This window comes from Gossypium raimondii, chromosome 3, assembly GCF_025698545.1.
Source record: "Gossypium raimondii isolate GPD5lz chromosome 3, ASM2569854v1, whole genome shotgun sequence".
Classification (NCBI taxonomy): Eukaryota; Viridiplantae; Streptophyta; class Magnoliopsida; order Malvales; family Malvaceae; genus Gossypium; species Gossypium raimondii.
Window position 1 is genome coordinate 15,042,089 of NC_068567.1, and position 19,474 is coordinate 15,061,562.

Sequence of the window (19,474 nt, forward strand, 5' to 3'; positions counted from 1 at the left end):
TTACTGTTTAACTCAAACATTTATGTTTCGTTTCTATCTTTATTAAAATCAGGCTAAATTTTAACTAAAAAAATCAAATTAAATTTCTATGGTTGGTATCTAAATTATACCTTTTCTCGTTTAAATACTTTTTTTTATCATATGTCATATCTAAACTATTCTTTTCCTAGGTTGATACATCCGTTAGTCAAATCGTTAAAATTTATTATCTAAATATTTTTTGTCACAAGTGGTACCTAAACTATTTTTTCCCAGGCTAATACCTCTGTTAGTTCAATAATTAGTTAAATCTTTAAGTCTAATTAAAAAAAGATAACCAATTAAAATTGACATATGGTAAAAAAATATTATTTTCTCTTTTATATATTTTTTCTTTTTCTTTTTTTCTTTCTTCAGAACCAGATGACGGTCGAACCAATCAGGCTTATCAGGCTTATAATTCTCGATTTGATCAGTTTGTCCAATTCAGTCAAATAAATTATTAAAAATTTCATAAAAAAAAATATTTAAAAAAGAGGAAATCAATTCAGCTGATTTTTTTAGCTTGGTTTAATCATTTTGTATCGGTTTGTGGCTCAACTGATTCAACCTCTGTCTTTGGACCAGTATCTTGACCGATTATTGGACTAATCGGTTCGATTCTAAAAGTACTAGTTTTGATCAGTGAAATAACTTTTTGATATCATCAAGTTAAGCAAGCAAGTGGTGAATTCAAAATAGAATTAATTGTCAATGTTCGGCCTCAAGAGGGAAAATTTGAGCATTACTAGTATTACCTAACATTATAAAGGAAGAGAAAGAAAAAAAGGAAAAGAAAAAAGGGAATAATGTAAAAAATAAAAGAATTAAAAGATATATTTTTAAAGTTTATATGATGTGGCGCTTTATTGTTGGTTGGAATTTTGTTAACATAAATAATATTTTGGTATAAAATGAGTAACAAAGAATAGTTTAGGTACCACTTGTGACAAAAAAGAAGTTTAGGTACCAACTTGAGAAAAAAATATTGTTTAGGTACTAATTTGTGAGTTAAGCCCTTTTTAAAATAGATTTAACAAGTTGACTAACGAATGTTCCAACTTGGAAAAAAAAAGTAGTTTAGATACTTGTGACAAAAAAAAATTAAGGCACCAAAATTGGAAAAAAAAGGTGGTTTAAGTATCAATGTGGATTAAGCCAATTTTTAATTAAGCAAACTATATTATATGCTTAAGTCTACTTCAACCCTACCTAAAAAAAATCCACTTAGATCCGCAACCTTTAAACCTAATCACGGGTCGTGCCATCAATCCAAGCCTGAAAGCTTATCTGAAAAGTGAGAGGATTTAAGGAAAAATATAGGCCCGAAAAATAGACTTGGATAAAAAATAAAGCTCATTTTCTAAATGGGTCAGGCCTTGGGTAGAATTTTTGGCCCGAGCCCGTCCCAAATCACATGCCTATACTTTTTTTTTGTATTTTTTATTTGTTGGAAAACATTCATTTTAATATTTTTAGTGTATTTAATATATTATATATTTTTTAAAAATTTTATAAAAATAATAATGTAAAAATATTATAATCCGGTCAGGTCAAGCTCGAATTTAATATTTTTAATATGGATCGGACTTTGACAAAATTTTAAATTATTATTTTTATATAATCCTACATCAACTCAACCCAACCCGACCCATGATCACTACACCAAAACAGGCTTTTAGCGGCGTTTTTAGCGGCGTTTGGATAAAAAACGCCGCTAATGATTGATCATTAGCGGCGCATTACGGAAAACGCCACTAAAAATAAGCATTAGCGGCGTTTTTGAGAAAGCGCCGCAAAAAACCTAAGCCCAACGACGTCGTTTTCTGAGCTTTCGGGGATTTAGCGGCGTTTTTAAGAAAGCGCCGCTAATGCTCAGGGTTTTAGCGGCATTTTTGGGAAAGCGCCACAAAAAAACCTAAGCCCAACGACGCCGTTTTTAAGCTTTCGGGGATTTAGCGGCGTTTTTAAGGAAGCGCCGCTAATGTTTAGGGCTTTAGCGGCGTTTTTGATAAAGCGCCGCAAAAAAACCTAAGCCCAACGACGCCGTTTTCTGAACTTTCAGGGATTTAGCGCCGTTTTTGGTAAAGCGCCGCAAAAAAACCTAAGCCCAACGACGCTGCTTTTCGAGTTGAGATTTAGCGGCGTTTTTTGAAAAGCGCCGCTAAAAATATTTTATCTTAATTGGTTTATTCATATTAAATAAAATTCAATTTATTTCTAATTGAATATTTAAAATCTTCAGAAAAAAATTATGACACGTAGAAATAATTTGAAATAAAACACATGGAAAATTTAAAATATTATTATTTAAAATAATTGTATAAGAGATAATAATAAAATTGTTTAGGGTTTTTGGTTTAGGGTATATGATTTATTTAAGATTTAAGGCAAGTTTAGGAGTTCATATTTTAAGGTTTAGGGAGTATGGGTTTAGGGATTATGGATTAGGGGTTGGGATTTAAGGTTTAAGGGTTAGAGGGTTAAGGGTTTAGGGATTAAAAGTTAGGGATTCAGTGGTCGAGTTAGAGTTTTGGGTTTAGATTAATTATTTTTAATTTATATTTTAAATATGTTCTTATATAATTGTAAAAGAGATAATAATAAATTTGTTTAGGGTTTTAGTTTAGGTATATGATTGATTTAAGATTTAAAGCCGATTTAGGAGTTCATATTTTAAGGTTTAGGGAGTATGGATTTAGGGGTTATGAATTAGGGATTATGGTTTAAGGGTTGGGATGTAAGGTTTAGGGTTAGGGTTTAGGGTTAGATGTTAGGGTTAAGAGTTAGGATTTAAGGTTTAGGGATTGTGGGTTGAGTTAAGGTTTTGAGTTTAGATTAATTATTTTTTATTTATATTTTAAATATGTTCTTATATAATTGTAAAATAGATAATAATAATAAATCAAATATATTGAAATTATGAGTATAGTTTAAATTATTTAAGAGATATATAATAGATAGATTTTATTTGTATTGAATGGTTAATTTAGAGGGTTTAAGGTTAAGGTTTACTTGAGATTTGTTAAATGATAAAATTTTATACAATTAATTAATGCTTTTATATTTAAAAAATGTAATCTAAACCATTTGATATATTTAAATTAGTTTAAATAGAATTAATAAATAAGTTAAAAAAGTAATAGATTGATATGGATATTTATGTATAATTATTTATTTTGGAGAGGACCAAATTATAAGAAAAAATACAAAAATAAAAATAAAATAAAATGATATGGATATATAGGTAATTATTTAATTTAGATAATTCTAACTTATAAAAAATGATATGAAATAAAAACAAAAACGCCGCAAAAACGGTGTCGTTTTGTTCAAAATGAAAAAAATTTGCGGCGCTTTATAAGAAGCGCCGCTAAAGGTAATCAATAGCGGCGTTTTCTATAAAAACGCCGCAAAAGATAAATCAACTTATAAAAAAAATTAAAAATTTTTAGAATAGCAAAACGGCGTCGTTTTGTTGAAAATGAAAAAATTTTGCGGCGCTCAGCAATAGCGGCGTTTTCTATAGAAACGCCGCAAAAAATAAATCAATTTATAAAAAAATTTTAAAATAGCAAAACGGCGTCGTTTTGTTTAAAATGAAAATTTTATACCGCTTTATAAGAAGCGCCGCTAAAGGTAAGAATAATAGCGTTTTCTATAAAAACGCCGCAAAAAATAAATCAATTTATAAAAAAATAAAAAAAATTTATAATAGCAAAACGGCATCGTTTTGTTCAAAATGAAAAAATTTTGCGACTAAAGGTAAGCAATAGCGGCGTTTTTATAGAAAACGCCGCAAAAAATAAATCAATTTATAAAAAATTTCCCAAAATTTTTACGCCTTTTTATCCCAAAATTTCCCGCTGAAACCCTAAATTCCCCCTTAAAATTGGTATCCTCAAAACACCTGAGTGTTTCTCTCTTCCACCACCGTCTTCATCACCATCTTCCCCTCTCTCCCTCTTTTTGCATACATCTCAGACTGTTTCTCATATTTTTTATCCCAATATTTCAAATGAAATATTATTTTTCCCTCCCTTCTTTTTTCGATACCCCCATCCCCAGAAATCTCCCTAAATCGATTCCCCAGAAACCGATTCCCCAGTAATGCTTAGCCTTTTTATTTTGTTCCCTTGGTGTTGGAGTTTGCATTTTATTGTTTATTAACCTGATAGGATTTGCTTTTTCTGCAATTGCTACTGGATTTTCCAGGCATATGTGTAGATATAGCAGTGTCAAAGCATGAATACTGATCGGCATTGGCTCCTCTTCCATTTGAAGTTGTTGTCTCAGCTGGACAAAAGGCTAAAGAGGAGGCCTGGGATAAAGGCTAGTTCATTTTCTGACTACATCCCGTTTAATCCCTCTTTCTTTTTAATATATATTATTTTGACCTATTAAATTTTAGAACTGTTACAGGAGGTGGACATTCAGACCGGATTAAAATTGTCCGGGATCTGAATGATCTGACTGGAGAAGGAAATATTGAGAGTATGCTTTCAGTTGAAATGGGCCTTAGGGAATTAGCATCTTTGAAGGTTGATTTCTATCGTCTTGGTTTTGTTTCCACCATTTCTGTTGTATCATTATATTGTGATAACCTCTGCCAGCATCAATACAGGAATTGCTACTAGATTTGTTTTGAGTTTTTGGTGTCGGTATTTACTGTAAATGCTTGGACAGAGTGCTTTAATTGTGATAGGAACTTCTGGAGGGTCAAAATTTTATGGAACATATTATACCATGAAGCAGGCATGTGAATTTCCTTTATTTTTCTGGATAGTCGGTATATATATTTCCTTTGGAGAAGCTTCCTCTACTACTTTTGCAACAATAAAGTGATGGTTTGAAAACTACATTCTTAATCTGCACAAGTGAAAATAACTAGTATTTCTTGGGAAGAGGGCTTAATCGACTTCTATGAACTTTATTTTTCATGGATTAATCATAGTTTTATATTGTTTGAGGTTATTGGCATTTTTTTATGTTAATCTTTACATATATACGAAGTACTGAGGTAGGTGAAATGTATGTAAATACCTATTTGAATTTAGTATCATCATTTTTCTTTCCTTTTTTTTTTAAATTTCAAGACACTTGGAGGTTTGGATATTGTAATATTTAGGGACTGGCATTGAAAATTCTCTTGCTTTGGGAGAAGAAAAGTGTATATATACTATATAGTATATAATCGTATTAAAGGAATGCTGGTTGTACTCCTGGACTTCATTTATATTAAGTTTTCATTGTTGAATAAAATTGTTTTGGGTCATGCAGGTTTAATGTTTTGGGTTTGCACGAGTTTGATAGTGATCGGAAGAGGATGTCTGTTATATTGGGGTTCCCAAACCAATCCGTTAAAGTGTTTGTAAAAGGAGCTGACACAACAATGTTTAGTGTCATAGACAGATCTCTGAATACGATTATAATTCGTGCAACTGAAGGCCATCTGCATTCTTACTCCTCAATAGGCTTGAGAACACTTGTCATTGGGATGAGAGAACTGAGTACTTCAGAATTTGAGGAATGGCATTCTGCATTTGAGGTGGCTAGCACTGCTTTAATGGCTAGTACTTCAAAATTAAATATTAATTTGGTATAATTTTCCTGGATGTTCTACATCCCTTTTTATAAATTTGTGTGCCACCTCTATGATGGTTTATGCCTTGCGCATTAACTTCTAAAAATTTTAGTAGCAGTAATACTTCTTTCCCTCCATTCTGTATTTATATGAATTTCTATTTTATTATTACTTATGTGTTTCATCTGCACTTTTTGGAGTACCACTTCGTTTTTCTTTTTTCTTTTTTAATTTCACGCTCAATACTGCTTTCAGGTTGAGGATGCTGTTGTACAGGCATTAGGCAGGCATAGGCGACTTGGTTTGCTTCATCAATCCGTCTCAGGTTTGCTTTATCTCTCTGCAAGTTTTTTATGAGTAATCAATTTAGTTCGATGTACTTAATCTATTTTTGTTTTGCCCCAATTAACTCCTTAAAGGATGCCAAAATTTTCATTTACTTTTGTGCAAACACTAGCATCTTTTAGGTTGTATTCAGTAAAATTTTCCTCCTGAAGAAACAGTTCTCAATCTTTTCTTTTATATAAACTACTTTGCCACCAATTCTTCAACTTCTACAATTCCATCTGTTAGAAATAAGTTAGATAGTGATATCTGCAAAATTTGAATTTATTAGTAAATTTAGTAGTGTTTTGGCATCATGGTAAATTAGCTCTGCACTAGTGCTTCTCTTGCTGAAGAAGGTTGCTTTTATGTCAGAATTCTTGTGCTTATAAATTGTAACTGTTATAGGCTTGGTTAACGTATTTCTGGAGAAGAGCCAAAGTGTATGGCGTGGAAGATGATATTGCAGAAGAGCGACTTGGGTTTTGGATTAGCCATAGTGGACAGACCCCTACTTCTCATGATGCTGTGGATGGTAAGATGACTATCCTCTTTGCTTGATCTTGTTGATGAATGCAAATGGCTTTATATATATCAGTGATGTCAAGGTGAGCACCTAGGCGCTAAGGCGCAGCGCAAATGGCCATTACCGCCTCAGCCACCTCCTGTTTATTTTTTTATTTATTTTGGCTTTTAAAAGAAAAACATAATAAAATATAATAAATGAGTTTTTTAATTAATTATGATCTAATTTTATTATATAAAAACATAGTTAACTCTTAAAAGTTAAAAACTTTTCAAGAGAAGATGAACGAAATTTAGAGCTAGTTTCTGGTGATGATATTTAGTTTCGACTATTTGACTTACTTTTATTTTAGCATAACAAACAAAGAACCAAGTTGGTTTTGACTATTTGACTTACTTTTATTTTGCTTTTCACCATTTGCATATACATATTTTAGTTCTTTACAAAGTGGAAAACAAATAGCAAAAACATGTGTTCTGTTAGTTTTGTTTGTATGTGGAAGTGGAAGGAAGTGAAAAGATTTCACTGAAGACTTAATTAAAGAAAAAAAGAGAATAGAAATAATCATCCTTTAAGATTGTTATGCTATTTAGTTTTAATAATATGGCGTTCTTATTTTTATTTTGTTTCTAATCCAAGTTATGGATATATGGAAGCAGGTTGTGGATGCTAGTGATGTGATAATTTTTTCTGTGAAACCCCAAGTAGGTAATGCTATTAGCCTGAGTGCTTCCTCTTTCATTGCCTCTACGCGCTTCCCTTTTTGTTTTTGAAGTTCTAGAGCTGGCAATACCATTCTTGCAGTAGGTACCTTTTTCTCATGCTTTCTCTTTCATTGCCTCTGTGATACCATTCTTACAGCACGTACTTTTTTTTTCTCAATTATTATAATGAAAGGCTAGAAACTTTATTCTCAATTATTATAATTACTTGATTCTCCTGGCTTACTTTAGCTTTCAAAATTTACAGATGCATGCAGAAGCTGGAATGGTCAGTATGAAATGGCTTTGGGGTACACTGCTTGTACATATGCTGCTGACAACTTGATTTTCATGCGCGAAGTTGTTAGGGCTATTGCAAATAAACATGGCATGTTGGCAACGTTTGTCCCCAAGTAAGTTGTAACTTTTCTTATTTTGGCAGGGGTTTTAGATCATCTTCCCTCAATTTTGGCATTCACAGCACCACTTTCAAATAGGTTTATTCTCTACTTCTTGCACACGTGTATTTGCTGCACATGATAATATTCTTGTAATGCATTCATGTATTCTAAATCTACTTTGATTTTATGCTCAACTTTTTTTGTCTTCAGTTATGATCGCATACAACCTAATACATGGAGTGGAGCATATCAATGTTGGGGCAAAGAAAACAGAGAAGCACATTGTATTTTTTTTTTACCTTGCAATGTGTATAGTCATAGGCAGGTTCAACTAGTTAATATGTTTCTCATATGTATTATTTATTTTAGTTTTGATTCTAAATTTTTATTTTTACTTTAATATTTACGATAACTTGAGTTCTAACTTTTGGATTTTAATTCAGTTATCAATTTATATCATATATCTTTCATTGAATTTGATGTATCATTTAAATTTGCCGTTTTTGGTTGGATTTTATGTTATAAGAAGGATTGCATATGGATGAAAAATCGGATGATACAAATTTGCCAAAATTTGTGGCATTTTCCCAAAAATGCTGCTAAAAAATCGTATTTTTAATGGCGTTTATGATAAAAGCGCCGCTAAAGATCATGTTCTTTAGCGTTAGCGGCGTTTGTGATAAAAGCGCCGCTAAAGATCATGTTCTTTATCGGAAAGATCATGTTCTTTAGTGGCGTTTGTGATAAAAGCGCTGCTAAAGATCATGTTCTTTAGCGGCGTTTATGGGTAAAGCGCCGCTAAAGAACATGTTCTTTAGCGGCGTTTTGTTTTTAAGCGCCGCTAAAGAACATGACCTTTAGCGGCGTTTATTTCTGTAAACGCTGCAAACATTAGCGACGTTGTCGTTAGCGGCATTTTTTGCGGCGCTTGTGGAAGCGCCGCAAATGCATTTAGTGGCGCTAAAAAGCGCTGCTAAAGGCCTAAAAAAGCGCCGCTAAAAGCCTGTTTTGGTGTAGTGGATGAAATACAGAAACCTCCAAAAGACTACAATTGTATAACTAAACTAATAATTAGTCACTCTATAATGATTTAATTTTTAAAAGAATAAGTTTAGAGTTAAAATTGAAGTATTATATTAAAACTGTACAACTAATATTAATAAACTAAATCATGACATAAAAATTTGAAAATAATTGCAACATATCATTACTAAAAATAAAATTACAATAAAATAAAATAAAATGAGCATGGCTTAAATATAAAAAATGTCAAAATTTATTTTAAACAAAATATTAATATGTAAAAAATATATATATTTTATAATATTTATACAAGAAAAAAGGAAAATATAAAAGGGTAAACTACATGTCAATCTAAAATAGTGACGTTCCTATTTTGCTCACTCTACTTTTTTTTGTCAATTTAGTCACTCTAATTAAGATAATTACTCGAATTGGTCACTGCCATTAAAAATTCCGTTAATCCACTACAAATTGTTGATTTGGCTTTTTTTTTACTAAAGCTAGTGACCTCTTTGTAATTAGTCCAAACACTTTTTATTTTTTGTTTATTTGCTACATAAGACTAAAACTTGTAAGTTTTTTTTTCCATCTTCTTGTTGTTTGTTTCATGGAAAGAATAACAGAGGAAAATGAGAATAGTCTTCACTTATTTGTTTGACTTATAGGTTTTACAATGAGTATTATGTTCATAGTGTTTATTTCTACACGTCTGATTTGTGCTCGGATTCGAGTACGTGTTTCTTAGAGATCTTTTGCAATTTCTTCAAGATCTGGTCATAGTATGGTAAGTTTTTCTTTTCTTTTATTTTTTAGGAAAAGTTTATTTTTCCCCTTAATTCTTACATTTCCAAAATTAGGTTATTCTATGTTTATTTGTGTGAGTGTTTGGTTTATTTACAAATCTGGTTTTATTAGGTGTTCAACTTCTATGATAAAAAAAAATCCCTCAAACAATGTTTTTTTTATATATAAATAATTCCTATCTCTTTTTATTCTTTTTATAGTAATTATGTTATTGCTACTAATGAAAGGATGATTTTGAGGGTACTCAAGAGAAGATTTTAAGGAATTTTTGAGTTCTTTTATTTTCTTTTATCTTTTGCATGTTTTCTCTTAAAAATGTTAAGACAAAATCAATTAAAAAAAAAGAGTGATAAAGTTCTATGAGTAAGAAACTAGAACATGGGGTGTTTTGGACAAGTCAAACAAACAAGTCAAAACTATCATTATTTTCCTCTGTTACTTTTTCCAGAAAACAAACAAACAAGAAGAAAGAAAAACAGAAAACTTACAAGTTTTAGTCTTATGTTGCAAATAAACAAAAAAAAGTGTTTTCGACTAATTACAAAGAGGTCCCTAACTTTTGTCAAAAGTCAAAAAAATTCTACGTCAGCAATTCGTTAGTGAATTAATGGAAAATTTTTATGGTAATGACTCATTCGAGAAATGATCTTAATTAGAGTGGCTAAATTGACAAAAAAAAATTAGAGTGATCAAAATAGGAACAACGCTATTTTAAAGTGACATACAATATAGTTTACTTAATATAAAATAAACATTTATTTTAAAAAATAAATTACTATGACAAATTAAACAAAATATGTTATAAATTACCATGATCTTAATAGATAAATTATTCTCTAAATCAATCACTCCTAATTTTATAAATTAATTACCCATTGGTTATCCAATAATTTGATTTCTTTTTAAGAAAAAAATCATTAATTCATTCCATTAATGGGACCATACAATTCGAGGAGAAAAAACAATACCACTCATCGTAGGAAGTGAATGACAAGTTCTATCAACACAACAAAGGTTTCAGCCTTAGCATCAAATGAGCATTATGGCACATTGACAATTGGCTTTGTCACAACTCAAACATGTCATATTTGGAGTGATTGCAAGTACTTAATACGATAAGAAAATCAACCTTGAATGGTCCAAAGGGAGAAACAAAAATCAGCATAAGAACCAAGCATCCACCAAACTAGAGAGGATGGCGACAAAACCATCCTTAAAATTATTTGCAAAAGCAAAACCAAAAAACGTACTATAAAAGCAGACCCAACTATTAAAAGTGAAGATTTATTAAACAATGGAAAATAAACAAAAATACATATAGAAATTAAGACAACACGGGTCCAAACCGACTCATAAAATTATTTTTTATTTTGAAATATTCTCAAAACAGAAACAAATTAAGAAGCCAACGAAGGATTACTCACTAAGAAGCCAACAAAGGGTCACCCACTTTCCAAGAGAAATTGCTGGTAGCTGGAGGAGTTTTAGTGGTGATAGGCGCCATCATCTCTCCATCACAACTTCTGAATACAATAAAGATACCTACAAAATAGACCTACAAGCTGAAAAGAGAGAAGATATTGAGTGAATGAGGGGAAAAAAAAGAAAGAGAAGATTGATGGGATGGAAAAAAAACAGACGATAACCAACTAAAAAATTAACACTACCATTAAGTAAAACAAAAGATAAAAACAAACTTAAATTTTAATTAAAAATAGCACTAATTAAATCTTAAAAATACCCCAAAATTATAAGACAAGAAAATATAATATCAGAATTCCAAATTCTGCAATTCAAAGACTCTGGATATAGATATTCAATTGAAATCCTCTCATCTATATAGAAAAAGTCTTTCATTTCAATTAATTTGATTCTCATAAATTCAAATTACTTCACCCATTTTTATTATTATTTTAGTTATAAATTAGTTTTTTATCCTTGTGATATTATGTATCAATCAAAATGTATTAAATTAATTATACAAATTTATTTCTGAACTCATAAATTTGTTTCTTAACTGATAGATGGTCCCTTGCTTCAGATCCCCATTTCATGGTAATGATCAGAAATTCTTCATGCAATTTCTCCACTAATTCCTTATAATGATGTGTAATTTTCAATAGTTTTAGATTGAGAATCGATAACAATGTTGTCCATTTCTTGGTAAGAACAAAAAAAGAAAAGTTGATTTTGTGATTAATTATTTCCTTTTGTTTTCCAAATTTTTAGAGATTTGATTTTCAAATTAAAAAAAAAATTCTTGCGTTAAATCCATTTTCATGTTTTTGCCATAATCCTCGTAATTTTGGACATGGGTGTTATTTTTACAAAATTGACAAGAAATTATGTTGCAAGCATAAAATTTGAATAAACTCATTCTCCACCTCTATTTATTAAAAGAAAAACTACTATTAAACTTGTAGTAATATCAATGGGTACAATACTCATATTTAAAATAGTATTTTAGACTTAGATAAAATTTCGTAAATTAATTAATTAAAAGTATATGGCAAGAAAAATATTTGTTTCCATATTTAGCATTAATTTGGAAATTTTAAATGAAATTTTAAAAAATAAATGATATGTATTAAAAACAAACTAATTTTTATTGTATATGTTGATGGTATGTATTAATTAAATTAAAGTTAATTATTTCTAAAACAAAATTCATAAATTTTATAACTTTTGATTAATAATATGGTTATGAAATTAAAATATAAAAATATATAATTTTATTTTAAAAACATAATAATTGATATAAGGCTGAATTTAAATAAAAAATCTTAAAATTATTTTTAAAGATAAATATCGTATTAGTACATTGTGTTAAATTATAATTTTATATAGTAGTTTCTGAGTTAATTTTAGTTATTAATTAGTGAATGTAGATTACGAATTAAACTTAAATATTGTGTTGTAGGTTAAAGGGTTTTAAAAGCTTTTCAAGTTTTTCAAAAATCAATTAAATTCATATATATATTTTGCATTTAATTAAACTCTTTAACGTTAAAATTACAATTAATTAAACCCTTTGACCATTAAAGCTAACATCAACTGGAATGTCAAGATTGTGCCTATAGTATTAATAACAATAACAATCAATCATTAAAACCAAACAATTGAAAGAAGGAATACCAAAATGCAAATAAATTAAACTTGAACAAAATAAATTTGAAATAACAAGCTAAGAGAAAAAATAATCCAAGAATCGTCCAAGGACTGGAGAGCAATTTCACCTTTATTCTCTTTTCTTCTTTTTATGACGTAAAACTCTATATCTATTTTCTAATCTAAAGATTTATTATGCTCTACTTTCTCTTTTCCACATAATCACGGGTTTCTATTCTTCTTAAAGAAATAAAAACCTATGGTTTTTTCTATATAAACTTGTAGCAGCCACCGCTTGTCCTCACTTCAGATCCCTTCTTCCCCTCTTTTGCCTTGTTCAATTAGATTTCTGTGAAAGAATCCTAAATGTTCCAAAATCAAAATCAAAGTTGTGAAGGAATGAGGTTAATTTAAAATTAATACATTGATTGATATGCCATATTTTTCTTGATGTAATTACTTTAATTGATTTTAATTTTTAAATTATTAAAATAATCCGAATCCTTTTTTTTAAAAGAAGAATAGTAAAATTACATCAAATTAAAAAGATCAAAAGTACCCTTGGCTTTATCTTGTTGAAAGATGTCTGAAACTTCATTAGGGATTGAATCAAAGATTTGAATACTTGAATCCCACGTAAGACCCAACTTGGCTAAGCAATTCGCAATTGAATTATCTTCTCTAGGTATATGTCTCAACCTCCATTATCCTTCGGTTCTCAAGAGTTATCGTACCCTTCGAAGCATTGTGATGCCTGAGTCTTCCCAATTATTAATAGTTAAGGTTTTGATCACTTCTTAATTATTAGATTGAATTGTGGCTCGCTTGCAGAGGCGGATTTATGGGAGGTTGGCAGGGGCCCCGACCCCCCCTAAAATGTAAAATTTTTAATTAGGCCCTTAAATTTTAAAAAAAAATTTTAAATTAGTAAAGTAAAATTGTACTTTGGCCCCTCCTAAAATTATAAAAATTTTATTTAATCCTTTAAAAATTATAAAGATATAGACTATAAAAAATTAAAATTTCATTCAGTCCCCCCTAAAAATTTGTTCTGGCTTCGCTCCTACTCGCTTGTATCCTTTACTAAGAATAATTAGTATTCCATCTAGAATACCCCAGAGCTCAGCTTCAAAAAATGTGCATCGTCCCAAGAAATAGTTAAACCTCGTGATCCAGTTTCTTTCCTGATCTCAAACCACTCCTCCAGAAGACGTGTTTCCTGTTGAGGTAGTCACTGCCCCGTCTGTAAATAAGTGAATTAGTGATTCATCAGAGATTAGATGAGGTCTCGAATTATGACACCTGGTCTAATAATCCTTGTAGATTAATTCATATTGTTGTGCCCAACTAAGGGAGACTTTGACAACTTCGATTGTTGTCCAAGTAATATTCTGTAAAATGAATAAATTCTTGGTTTTCCAAACGTGCCAACTGATTATTTGGAAACACACGACCAAATGGTGCCCCATCCCTACAACCTTATGTGACAGGAAAGGTTAGTAGAAAACTAAGATTGAAAGGATTCAGAGAAAAACATGTGTTGTTGATCAGATGGAAGCACTTGCATCTATATTTTCTTAGTTGTTGGGCAATCCCGAAGTACATGGATAGTATCCTCATGGTCATGACCACAAAGGGAGCAAGATTTGTTGTTTGCAATCCCATGGCAAGTTCGTTTTGAGTTGGTGAGCAATCCGTGCTTAGAAGCTAACCAGAGGAAAATTTTTAACTCTTTGTGGCCCTTGAAACTTTCAAATATATTTCCAACAATCGTCTTTAGAATTCCAAGAAGCCTCTTTCAAAGACCAAAAAGCACTTTGAACTGAGAAAGTACCTGAGGTCGTTCGTGCCCAAACTACCCTATTCGGGCCTGAGGCAGGATATGGGGGTGGAATGCTTACTCTACGTTTTATTACATCCTCTAGAAACCAGATGCGAAAAATATCAAGATTCCAAGCTCCATCAGTCATAACCAAATCCTTGAGAGTGCATTCCGAATCAATATTAGCATATGCTGGTATTAGAGGGAGTAAGGGACCAACTTTCGAGATCCAAGAGTCCTTCCAACATCGTATTCTGGCGTTGTTCCCACCTAACCAAGCTACGTTCTCTCAGAAAAGAGGTCATATTTTCGAAAGGGCGAAGGTTTGAGCATTGGCTCCTTGTGATAGAATTTGGGAGTTGCTGATTTAGACCATATTTTGATCGAAGGATCTATACCCATAAAGCTTTGTCTTTGGAGATTAAATTGAAATCGACCTTCATGAGGAAGGACGTGTTTTGATCGAATAAATGACGGAATCCCAGTCCTCCATGAGACTTTGGTTGACAAATAGAGTCCCATCTTACCAAGGAAAGTTTTGGATGCCCACTAGAGGAACCCTAAATAAATTGGCAAACCAAACGTTCAATCTCAGCGTAAATGCCTTTTAGTATTCTCAAGGATTGCATAAAGTAATTTGGGATGGATAAAAGGACTGACTGGGCCAAAGTGACTCTACCAGCAATAGATAATTTCCTAGCAATCCAACTTTGAAATTTGCGATGTACCTTTTCCACGATAAAACTCAAGGTACTATTGGTACCCCTATCATGAAGAAGTGGTACTCCTAGATACGTTCCAAGATCCTGAACTTCATGGAAACTAAGTAAATGGCTAATATGGTCAACCAAGCCATGGTCGGTACCTTTGGAGAAGAATATGTTACTTTTTTTAGTACTAATTTTGTGCCCAGAAAAATCACAAAAGTGATTCAAGATACTTTGTAATAAACATGCTTGCTCTAGCTCAACTTTACAAAAGATTACCAAGTCATCCGCGAAGAAAAAATGAGATACATTAGGACCCCATCTTGAAATATGACTTAGACTCCACTTACCCTTCTCAATAACTAGCAACTTTAAGTACTATTGATAGCAAGATAAATTCTTATTTTTAATATATTTATTTTTGGCTAATTATCAAATAAAATGCTATTAAATTTAGATTTTTCTTATCAGGAATGAAGTTGGTGTGCTGAATTCAAACTCTTACAAAAAAAGGGCTAAATTGAAACAAAAAGCAAAGAGGAGGGCTTGATTGAAAGATTGAAGATTCAAAGATGATTGGATAAGGGTTGAAGGGTTGAAGATTTTTTTCAAAAGTGGCTGGATAAAGATTGAAAGATTTTTGATATTGTTACAACTCTATAATTAGTTTAAATTTGATTTTTAAATTTAGAATTATTTAGTGATAATATTTAGAATTATTTAGTGAGTATGTATAAATACCTAGTGGCTACAACCAATTGAACACACTTAGTATTAGGCTTAAAAAAATTATTTTCTTTTCTTTTCTTTTTTCCTTTCCATTACCTGCATCACTTCATTTTGCCATTTTCAATTTTTTTTCTTTACTTTCAATCTTTTGGTTTAATTGCCTTCTGAGGCCCTTCCCCTTTCCATCACCCACAATTTCACAAATATATTTTCAAAGCATGATTTTTTTCCATGATTAACTAAATCCCTTTTAGCTTTAGCCCAGAAATTACTCCAACAAAACAATCGTGATATACGAGCCCGCTCAAAAAACCTCTCAACGCAGTATTTTCTATCTCTCTGGTATATGGGACTTAAAGTTTATTCATCTTCGATTCAAAAAGTGCACGTTGGGTTGGAGTTATTTGGCGTATAGTTAGGAAGACGAATCGGTCGTACTGTGTTCGAATTCCCGCGAACAAATTGGCGTGTCTAGGTGGGAAAAGCCAGTTGGATTCCGTCAAGGGAGATAGAGATCAGATTTAAATGACCTACGCGGTTGAGGCATTGATTTGAGTTGGGCTTTTCAGATTGCAAGGCTATCGAAATTTTAAATTACGAAGACGTGTATTGCAGTTAGAAATTTGGCAAGAGTTAGTTTACAGGTCATACCAGGATTGACTACATAAGGAAAAGTTGGCGATTGGGACGTTCTTGGTCGCTATAACCAGCTTATTGCTTGGAAGGAAAAATCTATTTCAAGGATCGATTCAAGATTGGAGTACACCGAGGCTAAGGCTAAGCTTAAAAAAATATTTCATTATCTATTTATTTTATTTTCTTAAATTTATTTTTGCATTTTCGAATCTAATTTTATTTTATTTTATTACACTTCATATTTTCTTATTTTACTATCTTAATCAATTTAAACCCCCTATTTTTTTTAGTACTACTACGCACAAGTCGTGGGCGCGACTGTGGCCGTGACAATGAATCTGGTCACAAGAAAAGGCGAAATTAGATAACCAGTCCCTGTGGATTCGACCCTACTACTTTATATTTCAATTTATTGTTATATTTGTCATAAGAATTTATATTTGGTGGTTTCGACGCCCATCAAATTTTGGTGCCGTTTCCGGGGATTGGTGAAAATTTCTAATTTTTATTTGATTTCTTTATGACCAGGTTAGAATCGAGGACTCTAGCATTTGAACTGGAGATATAAAAGTTGGCTCGTACACTTCGAAGAGAAGCTATTCGACGTGGTAGACAACCACAACTCTATTTTGAAGAAGGATCTTACATTGAAGATATTTACTCATCCGAAGATTCAGACGACATGACAGATCAAACTATACGCCAACTTGCAACTCCACTAGATGAACAACAACCGCTATGCATAACTTATCCGGCGGTTGAAACACAGTTCGAGTTAAAGTTGGGATTGATACTTTTATTGCCTACTTTCTGCGATTTGAAAAATGAAAACCCTCATACTCATCTGAAAGAGTTCCACATGGTTTGTTTGAGCATAAAACTAGAAGGAGTAACTGAGGATCAAATAAAACTACGAGCTTTCCCTTTTTCATTAGCTGACTCTACTAGAGAATGGTTATTTTATTTACCTCCGGGATCTGTTAATACTTGGACTGATATGTCTTGATTGTTTCTTGACAGGTTTTTCCTAGTAGCTCGAGCAGCTGAATTAATGAGGAGTATAGTCAGAATACAACAAAAAGAAGCAGAATCACTCTATGAATATTGGGAGTGATACAAGAAGTTGTTCGTAAGTTGCCCACAACATGGCCTGTCTAAAAAGTCACTCTTATAGTATTTCTACGAGGGGCTACTCCCAATGGAAATAAAGATGATTGATGCTGCTAGTGGAGGGGATCTTGTGAACATGACTCCTCAAAGAGTTAGGGAATTAATTTCGACTATGACTACGAATTCTCTATAGTATCAACCATCTATGGAACCTACGAGAAGAGTTCATGAGCTAAGTACTCCTTCCATAGTAAACAAGATTGATGAACTTACTAATGTGGTTAAAAATATGCTTACATGATAGACGAACCCAACTCGGTTATGCGAGATTTGCGTTCAAACTAATCATCCAACCGACTCGTGCCTGATTTTACTTGAGGACACAACTACACAAGTAAATGCCATTGGGAACTTCCTAGGGCCACCTCAAAGGCGTTGTGATCTATATTCAAACACGTACAATGCAGGGTGGAGAGATTACCCAAACCTGAGCTATGGGTCGAACCCTCAATACAATCAACCATATCAACCAAGACCGCCTCCGCCTCAACAATATTAACCTCAAAAGTCATCTCTTGAAGCCATAGTAGAGAGGTTAGTTGTTAGTACCGAAAAGTTTCAACAAAAGCCTGAAGCACATTTCCAAGAACTAGATCAGCAAATAAGTAAGCTAGCACTTACAGTTAGTCCTTTGGAGAACTAATGAAAATTACCATCTCAAACTAAGCCAAACCCACCTTAAAAAGCAAGTGCTATGATAGATGGAACAGAGTCAGAACTAGTGTCTGGCATGGGTCGTGACCACAACGTTGAACAGAAAGCCGAACCAGTAGCTCCTACTGAACCGGCACCTCATAAATCATTTGTTGTACCTCCCTCATACCCTGGAAGGTTCGCCTAAATTAAAAAGGAGTGAGAGGAAAAAGAAATACTTGAGACATTCTGAAAGGTAGAAATTAATATTCCATTACTTGATGCTATTAAACAGGTTTCACGCTATGCAAAATTTTTAAAAGAACTATGCACCGGAAAAAAAAGCTCCAAGGAAATGAATGGGTGAATGTGGGAGAAAACGTTTCTGCAATACTACAAAGGAAAATCCCGCCGAAGTGTATGGACCAATGTATGTTTTCTATATCCTACGAAATAGGTAATATTAGCATAAAGAAAGCCATGTATGATTTAGGAGCATCTATTAATGTAATGCCTTTATCTATTTTTAAATTACTAAACACGGGTCCTTTGAAAGAAATAGGGGTGACTATTCAATTGGCAGACAGGACTTTTCAATTTGACGATAAGGTGGTAAAATTTAATGTTTATGAGCCGATGGGTCAACCCAGTAAAATGTCGAATATTTCTAGCGTTGATATTATTGGGCCACTAACGAAATTTCATTTTGAGTATCATGAAGAGGATGAGTTACAAACTATACAAGAGTTTAGACCTCGATACGATGGATAAATTGGAGGAGTTAATGATGTTCAAAGAACCGATTCGTGAAACTGTTATTCTATTGGAGACTTTATAATTTCCTAGAAGTCAAGGTAAATATTTTGAACTTTCTCCTTCTAATACTAAATTCTTGTCTTCTATTTTGCAGGCTTTGGAACTAGAACTCAAACCGTTACTAGAACATTTAAGGATTCCAATAAAGGAAAAGGCAAACCCGAACGGAGAAGCTCAAATACACCTTAATCCACCAATAATGGAGGAATTCCAACTGCACAAAATGGAAGAATTAATTCTTAAGAAACCAAACGAATAACACTCAGGTCATTGAGCTAATGACGTTAAACAAAAGCGCTTTATGGGAGGCAACCCTCATTTATTTTTATTTTATTTATTTTATTTAATTTTGAATTTTAGTTTAGTTTGATAATTAAATAAAATAATATTTTAATCCGTTTAATAGTACTATTTTCTAGGAGCAACCACCTTTAATTGTAGACGAATGGCTTCATCGCATTGAAGCTCACCT

At 32.0% G+C, this 19,474-nt stretch overlaps 1 protein-coding gene across 7 annotated transcripts; it reads left to right on the plus strand.

Moving 5' to 3' along the window:
• Positions 1 to 3,886: 3,886 nt before the first annotated feature.
• LOC105797289 (phospholipid-transporting ATPase 1) lies at positions 3,887 to 8,029 on the plus strand. 7 transcript variants are annotated; one of them, XR_008194312.1, is made up of 8 exons: positions 3,889 to 4,125; positions 4,234 to 4,559; positions 5,299 to 5,566; positions 5,858 to 5,927; positions 6,335 to 6,461; positions 7,112 to 7,259; positions 7,422 to 7,566; positions 7,765 to 8,029. XR_008194312.1 is itself a non-coding variant. In XM_052628150.1 (6 exons), the coding sequence occupies exons 3-6, from the start codon at positions 6,372 to 6,374 to the stop codon at positions 7,952 to 7,954; spliced, it is 474 nt and encodes a 157-aa protein (XP_052484110.1). In that variant the 5' UTR covers positions 3,888 to 5,566; positions 5,858 to 5,927; positions 6,335 to 6,371; the 3' UTR covers positions 7,955 to 8,029. The 7 variants fall into 7 exon arrangements, 3 of the variants coding, with proteins under 3 accessions (XP_052484112.1, XP_052484110.1, XP_052484111.1); XR_008194310.1 differs by having other exon boundaries at positions 3,889 to 4,559; positions 7,422 to 7,650; XR_008194309.1 differs by having other exon boundaries at positions 3,890 to 4,559.
• Positions 8,030 to 19,474: the final 11,445 nt, after the last annotated feature.